General features: G+C 38.9%; 1 protein-coding gene across 3 annotated transcripts in view; it reads left to right on the forward strand.

Annotated features, from left to right (window-relative positions):
* Positions 1 to 10,393, forward strand: part of dop (microtubule-associated serine/threonine (MAST) protein kinase dop) — a 138,692-nt gene that overhangs the window by 82,489 nt on the left and 45,810 nt on the right. For all 3 annotated transcript variants that reach the window (XM_074102891.1, XM_074102893.1, XM_074102892.1), the window contains exons 6-7: positions 5,132 to 5,229; positions 5,935 to 6,057. In XM_074102891.1, the coding sequence (XP_073958992.1) occupies positions 5,132 to 5,229; positions 5,935 to 6,057 (221 nt within the window). The remainder of the gene's footprint in view (positions 1 to 5,131; positions 5,230 to 5,934; positions 6,058 to 10,393) is intronic.

Here is a 10,393-nt window from a genome sequence, read left to right on the forward strand (position 1 = left end):
GAAGGAATCTTTACTAGTGAAAAATCGTCTAACTTCAAAATACTCGACACAACACAAGGAACAATACCTTCTAACTTGCACTTACTTTAAATCCTGTAGCACTAGTAAATAATAATTAGTTTCAAAAAACAACTACTTAGATAACAAACAACCCTCAGAACATCAGATCAAGGTAAAATTATAAACAAAAAGATATTCAGTTTTTTCCTTCTCCTGTAAAGTTAGGCCTGTGTGAGATAGGAGAATTACTTCTTCCCCGTCGATATAACATACCTACGCAGCTTTACAAATATGCGATATTGACTGACAGGCTCTTAGGACTCAGACTTGACGTTTCTCGATTCCAATGCTTGTCTAGTTATTGGTTTGCTCACTTGAGCTAGTTAAATAATTATAAATATAAATTTGGGTACAGTGATCCTCTTTTATTGAAAAATAGCTTTTGCCCGTGGTTTCACCCGCGTGGAATTCGGTTATCGAGCGCTGTTCCCTCGGGAACTGTGCATTTTCCGGGATAAAAAGTAGCCTATGTTACTCTCGGGCCCATAAACTAACTATCTTTATGCCAAAAATCACGTGGATCCGTCGCTCCATTTCAACGTGAAAGACGGACAAACATACAAACACCCACACTTTCGCAATTATAATATTATAGTATGGATGCGTAAACCAAATGATACTATAAACCAAAACAACTTGTATTGTTTCTTTTCTGATTGTACTTAATTAAATGCTCTTCCGTAAGATATAAATAAATTTATAATTGACGTAAATGCATATTGTACAAAAAAGTGTTTCAGATATAGCATCTTTACTTAAATCATACCTGAACAAACTAAGTATGTCGTCCACATACAAACTAGAGTAGAGTACCTAGTACCTAGTGCCAATAGTGTACTATAACGCGCAAATAACTTTCTAACAACTATCAATCAGATAAAGATGCGATGATAGCCAGGAGAAAACATAATCACTGACTAGTTGTGCCGTAGGATTTCAGAATTTTTCCGACCTTATTAACTTATATATCGCATTACATATTGAGCCTCTATTGAATAGAGTCTATTCGAAATCTCAGCTTTCCACGTCTAAAAAGATTACCATGAGAAAACATCGCGATACCGATTCTTTCGAGATTATTTTGTGGCGACTGTATTTCCGCTTACCCCATTATAAAATTTAATGTGCCCACGATTGAAACTGTCGCACCGAGGGTTACGTTATGAAAGTCAGCAAGAAATAAGCCGTGGTGGCCTAGTGGTTTGACCTATCGCCTCTCAAGCAGAGGGTCGTGGGTTCAAACCCCGGCTCGTACCTCTGAGTTTTTCGAAATTCATGTGCGGAATTACATTTGAAATTTACCACGAGCTATGCGGTGAAGGAAAACATCGTGAGGAAACCTGCACAAACCTGCTAAGCAATTCAATGGTGTTGTGTGAAGTTCCCAATCCGCACTGGGCCCGCGTAGGAACTATGGCCAAGCCCTCTTGTTTCTGAGAGGAGGCCTGTGCCCAGCAGTGGGACGTATATAGGCTGGGATGATGATGATGAAGAAATAATTTCGCATTTTATACTATTCCTATGAAAATCTGCTGCAGCCCTGGTTACAGTGCTACGGCACATGCTGAGCTGAGTCCTTTTGGCATCCAACTACAGCACAATGTTTCTAATTTTTCTCTCTTCTTCTATTTATGTTTTTACTGTGTCTTTGGCGTGATGTAGTGTTTTTTTATGTCAATAAATTTTGTGAGTTTGAGCTTGAAAATGTTTACTGCCGAAATTTATAGTTCTACGTCAACCGAAAGTACCCTATTGGATTTGATTCTCGCGGTTTTTTACAAAATTTTGCGAAATCATAAGGACCAATTTCGCAAGTTAAATTTCATCTTCTGTTAGTGATCGAATTGAATTGAAATTTTGCACGTAAAAAAGCTTGTATCAAAAATGAAATTAAAAACAAAAACTTTCCTTTTCAGGTAGGCAGGGAACCCTAAAAAAATTAAATTATATAATGCCGATAATTACCTAATTCATTGCGGCCTGACTCACAGACGGATGCACATGTTGTGTGTGTCTTTAGGTTACTAATCATGTGGGATTCTGAATCACGTACTGAGAATTACATCTTCTCGGTATTTACGGTAACATTTTGGTGCTTTGTTCCTTGTTGTAGGTGAACGATAAGTCACGTAGTTGGCACCTTGTCATATTTACCTGTGAGAGGTGCTTGTTTGGCAGCACATACAATTGATTAAAGCGCTAGAGTGCTAAGCTGTTCGTGATTTTCGTGATTAAATTTGTTGTTTTAATTAATGTGCAAAGAAATTTATGGCTCATCCATCTGTGTCCGAATAAAGTTCTTAATTGGAGTGTTCTTTGTACTTGGGTAATGAAATTGTGTAAATTATTTTTACGGTTATTGTTATTAATTAAACGACTCATGATTCTTTTAGTTACGTTGAACGTAAAAGTATAAGTGCGTGCAACACAGTGCGTATATTTCATTTATTTGTGCTGAACATTGCTACAGGGTTTTTGGGATAGTTTAATTGAAGATCTGTAATCTGTAGTTAGTTTTAACTTATACATATGTTTTTCAGTATTTTTTTATTATTTGAGATTGACAAATTCGTACCCCTTTTTTTTAAATCAATAAACGGAACTTTCTCGCATTTATCTCGAAAAGATGATAAATTGAATTTATCGCACACTTAGCGCACACCTATAATGAAACCGATACAATTGAAAATATTTACATTTCTAAAATAAACAGTATAAAACAAAACATGATTGAGTTTTAAAATGAGACCATTTTGAATTGTGTTAATTTTATTCTAAATATGCGTTACGTCAGTGTTGTACAGTCGAGTTCATAAACTAGTGAGCAAAAATTTTATCAAAAATATCTGAACACGACTATTGTTAACGGTGTAGAAGCGTGTTCAGATATTTTTACTAGAGGTGCCAATTATTTAGAGTTTTTTAATCCATTATCTGCTGGAATATTTCAGAGTAATTTCAAAACACATGTGAAAGAAAGAAAACATCCGTATACCAAAAGTAATTCCAAGCTCTTTCTTTGTGTAAATAATGTAAGTTAAAAAAAAATGTCTCTCACGTGTGGACAAAGGAATGAATTAAGGCATTTAGGGCGCACCCGACGCGCCCCCGCCGCCAATGGCGGATGACCTAAAACACACCACTCCCCTAATCGCTTTGGGGCTGAAAGCTAACAGACGCTAAGGCCGCCTCGATAACACGCGACAGTGGCGAGCGATTTTATTACGAATGCTGTACACGGAGAGGCATAGAAAGGTTAGGATTGAAGGCAATATCCAGGGGTCGTACTGAGCCGGAAAGGCCCGGGACCCGAGACAGGATGTCGCAAGAGCTGGGACCTAACCTGTGCAGGCCCATTATCCTACCCTAGCGGCAAGCCTCGCAAGCCAGGCCCGCGCTGGCAGAGCCCAGCTGGATAACGCCACCTCGGGGTATATGGCCAGTCGGATGGCTGGCCGGATGGTGTTTCTTGTTTGTATGTGCCCTCTGCCACAGATAGAGAGATACGGAGAAGTTTGTAGTAAATAAGGGTTTAAAAAATAGTATTTCAACATGCTGTCTCCAAACATTTTGTATTAGGTGTCACAAGCACGAATTTTGTTAATTTCCCACGGTAATTACGGCCAATAATAAGGTTGCTATGATCCAGATTTTAGGAAAATATTCAAAACGATCTATTTGAAACCTCTAGATAGTAATCTCGCCAAAATATACTTGAAATGTAATCAACAACGAACTTTATGGGACATGCGTTAGCGTTTCTAACTTGGCATCAGATACCATCCAAATCTGCACACGAATTCTCTCCTTATGTCTGAGTCAATAGAGTTTTGTTTCAGTCGGATATCGTGTTATCATTTTGTTTTGATAAAGTTCCAAGTGCATGTTTTCATAGCTAGTTCGTTATGCAGCGATAAACGCCGATAATGTTGTTATGTATTTTAATTACTCGATGACTTGAGCTATAATTATACCTGAGCTGTATGTGCGAATGTATTTCTTTGTGTATAAAAACATATAATTAATTGCAGTTACGTCTACGATCCCGTAAACTATCTTGTAGTTGCATTAAAAATAAAATTGTAGTTTGGTATTTGTATCCTCCTTTTACCTAGGCGTATTGGTGATTTCTTCGGAATTTAAGGTAATGTAGAGACTTCTTGTATGCATTTCTAAATGTGTTGATGTAATTTCAAGAAATCATTTTGATATAGATTGCATTTCCACTCATGATGTTAGCGATCATAAAATACTAGTGCTTATAGAATCGATCGGCGATGACTTTGTTAAAATAACAGGTGAATCATGGATAGTTAACTACATACAGGTTTATTTTATACATCCGTCATAGGTAGTCTAGACAACGCTTCCATGAGGCCGAATAAGTGGGGAAATGTTGAATTACACTACACGCTAGTTTAATAGGTAATGGTGGTCTACAACCCGTAACAAATTTATAATCTGGACATACTTGCAGGTGGTAGGACCTTGTGCAAGGTCCGCCCGGATTGCTACCACCATCTTGCTCTCTAATCCTGCCGTGAAGCAGCAGTGCTTGCACTCTTGTGTTTCGGCGTGGAGAGTAAGACAGCCGGTGAAATTACTGGCACTTGAGGTATTAGGCCTCTAGGTTGGCAACGCATCTGCAATACCCCTGGTGTTGCAGGTAAATGAAGCGTTTCTATTGGTCCTGAAAAACACATTCCTCGCAACACATCCTCGCACATCTCTGGTGGGAACGGAGCCTTACTAACAGATTTGTCTTATCTTTCTGTGTATGTGCCTAGATCTTTTATTCTGATTTATTTTGGTTAACCCAGTCAGCTGGGTAAGAATTTAGCGATAGGCATGTGTCATCCTGAATTGTTTTCGCTTCTAATTCTGTTCAGAGCTAGTCACCGTGATTAATGCGAAATCACGAATGTCACATAGGTCGACTGTAGTCGATATAGTTATCCATAGATTTAATATATATTACGGTAAGGAATGGATTAAATTGAAATTATCATGTAAGCATGTTAATGTAATGTAAATTGTGCCGTGCTAACGTCCGTTTGTCCGTCTGTTCCAGTCGCAATGCTCGTCCCAGGAGCGGCTGCTCGCGGTGGCGGTGTGCGAGCCGCCGCGACCGCCCTGCCCCCACTGCCATCAGCACCAGAACTCGTTGAAGTAAGACACAGTTTTGGAATCTAAAGCCCGCGTTCCACCGCGAGCGAAGCGGACTCATTAATTAATTAGTTTAACGTACAACATGATACAGTCAACGTCACAATTAAGTGATCATTTCTGTACCTTGTCGCTTTCAGTCGTTACACAATTTCGTATGGCTTTTCAAACATGACGTTAAAGTGACAAGGTACAAAAGTGATCACTTATTTATGATGTTGACTGTACAACGATCGGCTGCATGAAAGTACTTACACCGGACCTCTGAAGTTGGTCGATGTAAATTAAAGTCCGCTCCGCTCGCGGTGGAAAACGGGCATACCTAAGTCTTTACCCGGCGTAGGTCTGTATTCATTCGCATAACGTAATATTCCTAATTCAAATTTAAAGGTATTAGATAGATAGCCTGACCAGAAATATATGACTATTCGCCATGTTGCAGAATTTCATTGGAAATAATTTCTTACACTGGCAATAATTTTAATGAAATAATGAATGAAACTATTTCACTACAAAACCTTTCCAAATTAACATCAGAGCTAACAGGTAAACGTTGTAGTCAAGTCAAGATGTCATTGTTCAGACTATACTGAACTATTGCCATATAAAGATGAACAATAGCGCCCTCTTGACAATAGTCATATATTTATGGTTTACCTTTAGATAGCGAGCATTTTCACATAAAATGTATGTCTGTTTGTCTTGCAGCAGTTCGCAAGGCAGCGGCATGAACAACTGGGCGTCGCTGTCGGACAGCGGCGGCGCTTACGCAGCCGGCCGCGCGCCGTCGCCGCAGAGCCCCAAGCGGCGCGTGCGCAGCCGGAGCCTCAGGTACCTACCAGACTATACAGCGTAACGCAACTATGTGTTACTGTCACATAAAATGACAGGAACCTGAGGGTAGAAATAGCATCTTAATGCACGGTCAGGGACTAGAATACGGTATTTGACTACTCCTGAATTTGCCATGTCTTATATATAATTATGAAAATATAGGTACACAGAAAGTGTTTAGCGAAGAGAAAACATAAATCAGTTGAAAATTGGATTTATAGTGATTTTTTGAAAAATCTATATACCTGTCTCTTTCTCAAACGCTTTTCTCTATGCAGCAAGTATGGCGCTACTAGCGTGTGACGTCACATGCCAGTATGTTTTTCTCTGTCTAATCTTGGATTTCAAACCTTTATAACTTTGTTATTTGTAAAGGTAGCTTAAAATTTCTTTCTCTATTCGATAACAGGCATTGTAAAGTTTTAATTTATATTACATAAAATAGTCAAATACCGTATTTATGAGCATGAACCATTTCATAGTAAACGTCATAGTAATGTCTTTTCCTTTGAAAAGATTTCATAGTGGCTCATGAATTAAAGTCCTTGACCGTACAAAAGTCATGTCATCATCATATCAGCCATAGGACGTCCACTGTTGGACATAGGCCTCCCCCATAGACCTCCAGTTGCCTCGGTTGGAAGCGGCTTGCATCCACCGTGAACCCGCGACTTTAACCAGGTCATCCGTCCACTTCTTGTTCTTCTACGTATTTCCTCTCCCGCAGAGAAACCCCAAGCATAGCCATGTCAAGCAAAAGTCATGTGAAAGGCAGATAAATAATACAAAACACCAAAATGTCGGACAATAATTCCATACATCAATAATACGTGAGTAAATTGCATTAATTCCGTTTCATTCAATTGTTATATTTATTGTTATCAAGTGCTATATTAAAACTTGAATTAGGCATATTTTTTGCAGCATTATTAAGCAACGTCAGCATCATTATGCACCACCTGTAATGATAATCGTAAGTGTTAGAGAAAAAAAAAACTATACCGAATAGCCGTATCTCACTTTTACCCGTGGCGTCTGCAGCTCACCGTCCCGCTCCCCCGGCGGCGCTGGCAGCGGCGGCGAGGGCGCGAAAGAAGACGCCGTCTCGGCCATGTCTTCGCTGTTCGCTGCTCGCTTCCCCGCCGCGCAGAGAGCTATGGATGACAAGTAAGATAATATCTCACCAGCCGTTACCCGCGACTCTGTCCGAGTAGAATACGGTTTTCACTATCTCGCGGGAACTACACAATCTTCCGGGATTAAAAACTATCCTATGTCCATTTCCGGGACTCAAACTATCTGTATTTCATCTAACTCGGTTCAGCGGTTTAGACGTGATGAAAAAACAAACAAACAGACTTGCAAACTGTCGCATTTATTAGATTAGTGGGATTACAGTACTGGTAATTTATTGAATCAGACGTTACTTTGCGGAGGTCCATATCAATGAACTAAAAGAATTTCTGTGCTCACCCGCGACCTTATGATAGCTAAGTTTAGTGTGTAGTCTAGCATCTGGTAGCATGGTGTACGGTTGTGTTGCTCTGAAGAGCTTTGGTTGAGTTCGAAACGCGTCAGTGTAGTGTGGTGGTGGTGATAAGTAGATGGGTTTGTGTGATTTGTGTGTGTTCTAACAGTGTGGAACTAAAGGAACTGCATGAACACGCATATCTTGCATAAACTTAGCTGTCATAAGGTCGCGGGTGAGCAAAAGTACAGTTCTGGTACCCTTTTAGGGCGTACGATAGCTGACACGGTTTGCACGGAGCTGGTGGACGCCTTTTGTAAAATAGTGCGAGCAGCGCTAACTGAAAAAAAAAGAGCTATTGTTTTTAAATTTTCGCATGAGCCAAAGCAACACAAATTGCCAAAAAAAATCTTGAATGTTTTTAAAAGCGAGCTTTTAAGGGGGCGTGAAAAGGCTTTAGTTATCCCATCGACAGGGGGGTCGTTGTTGATGGCTGCCACCATATTGCGCATTATTGTGTGAAGGGCCATGTCGTCACTACTTTTGAAAATCGATATCTTTTCTGAATCAAGGAAATTTAATCACTACCTTTGTGCTATTAATATCATATTGACATTCCATACGCTAAAGAAATCATGACAAAAATGATGAAAAGGTTCCACCTTGGGACGTAAATTAATTTTCTTGACTGTACTTTATGATTATTATTTCAAGGTTCAATTTTGTTGAAGTATTGTTTAGGCACGAGAATTTTTTCAAAGATTGACTATCTATGAACTTAACAAATCACCTTGGTTCGCCTTTGTTTTAGGTCACTTTTACTAATCATGTTGTTTCGATTTCAGATTAAGATCACTAATTGAGGAATTGACTGAACTAGACAAGAAACCGGATCGGCCGCCCATTGAGAGATTCGTACAAAGACAGGTAATATAATAATTTATTGAATCAGGTGTTCCGGTTCAGAGGATCATATCAATGAAAAAAAATTGTCACAGCGGAGCGTGCAAAAATATGTGACACTTCCTAGCGGTCCTAGAAATAGAGTCGTATCAGATATTTATGCACGCTTAGTTGTGTTAGATATTGGTGCTGCTGACTGTACTATGCTCACACGCTATTTCAAACTAATAAAATTTGTTTGAGCGGAGTTAGTGTAGGAATATTGTTGGGTACCTTGTATTACATCAAAAGTGTGAATTAAGATTGTTTTTTTTTGGAATCTTTTTGTATTTTTTATTTCAATTACAATTTTTTTCTGTCCAGTAGTGGTATAGCACGTGGCACGGAATGCCGAGGACCTGGGTTCGATTCCCAGCGCTGGTCTTATTTTGCTGGTTTTCTATGCATCTATATTTTAGTTTGTATTTTTTTTTTTTTTTATACGACTGGAAGGCAAACGAGCAAGTGGGTCTCCTGATGGTAAGAGATCACCACCGCCCATAAACATCTGCAACACAGGGTATGGTATTTTCGATATCAAAAGTGTGACCAAGAAAATGGCGTATCCTTGGAAATTAAATGACGGCGGTATTCCTTCGCTGTCGAATTTGTTTGAAAGGTTAGAGGTTATTTGTTTGCTCCTTAAAATATACAGTTGTGGATATTATAATAAGAACGACTTTTTATAGAGAAGATTTTTTCAAACTGACAAGTGTTACTAACTGTATGTATATTTTGTACTTCTCTCGGTATCGTAAAACTTTTCCTTACTAGCGGTAATTCATTTATACATATAATTGCTAAAAAATAAATAGATAAACTTTATATATTACATCTAAACCTAGTATTACTACTTACTGGCTGGTCATAAATTAAGAACGCTGAAATAGTTTATTTTTTTATTCAAATTAAATAGAGAACGGACCGCCGGCTTTGTGGTTTTAAGTAATTATTTGAATAATTTTGGCGCCATTTAGTGCCGTAAAAGTCTTAAAGGCGATTGCTTCATATAAAAAACAACGGGGGAAAATAAAAGTTGTGATAAATCTACAAGAAAAGTAATACTAAAACTTCGCGACAGAATTGGTGATAAACACATAGCCGATCATCTGCAATGTTCAAAACTATGGTTTTCCACGCCATAAAGCATTTTGCTACGTATCAAACTACTTCAAATGTTCCGCGTTACCTAGACAAAGAAAGTCATCTCGTCGAGATGATCGAAATATCGTTCGTTTGGCAAAACAAAATTCTTTTAAAGGGTCTAAATGAGTTGAGAAAGAAATTTTGGCGAAAACAACCCTTCAGCAAATCTCGGCACGCAGTATTCGAATGCGTATGGTGGAAGAAAAGTTCACGGAAGGATAGCCAAAGAAGGTGCCTATGTTGAAACGGTGTCATAGGCAAGCCCGGCTTGCATTTGCAAGAAGATATGAAAACTGGACAGTCAGACAGTGGAAAAACGTTCTTTTTCTGACGAGACAAAAATAAATAGTATGTTCTGATGGCAAACGATATGTAAAACGGCCTCCAAATAAAGCATCCGACCCAATACACCAAAAGTAACTTTAAAAGCATGGCGGGGAAATGTAAAAATGGGGATGTTTCTGGACATGTGTTGGACCTGTTAGGCTGATAGAAGGAAACATGGATCAATTTCAATACAAAACATACTGGGAAGAAACAATGTTCATATGCTGAAGGCTTGCTTCCGGTATTTGGACATTCCAGCACGACAATGATCCCAAGCATACTTACCGTTAAGGAATTCCTCACATCGCAATCAGTTTCTGTCTTAGATTGGCCAGCCAACAGCCCCGATCTAGAGCAATAGATCATCTTGGTGCAAAGAAGTCAGAAAAAAGTTTCAAATCGACAGTGTAGGCAATTTAAGAGAACTGTATGACGTATTCTTAGAAGAAT

This window comes from Choristoneura fumiferana, chromosome 19, assembly GCF_025370935.1.
Source record: "Choristoneura fumiferana chromosome 19, NRCan_CFum_1, whole genome shotgun sequence".
NCBI lineage: Eukaryota > Metazoa > Arthropoda > Insecta > Lepidoptera > Tortricidae > Choristoneura > Choristoneura fumiferana.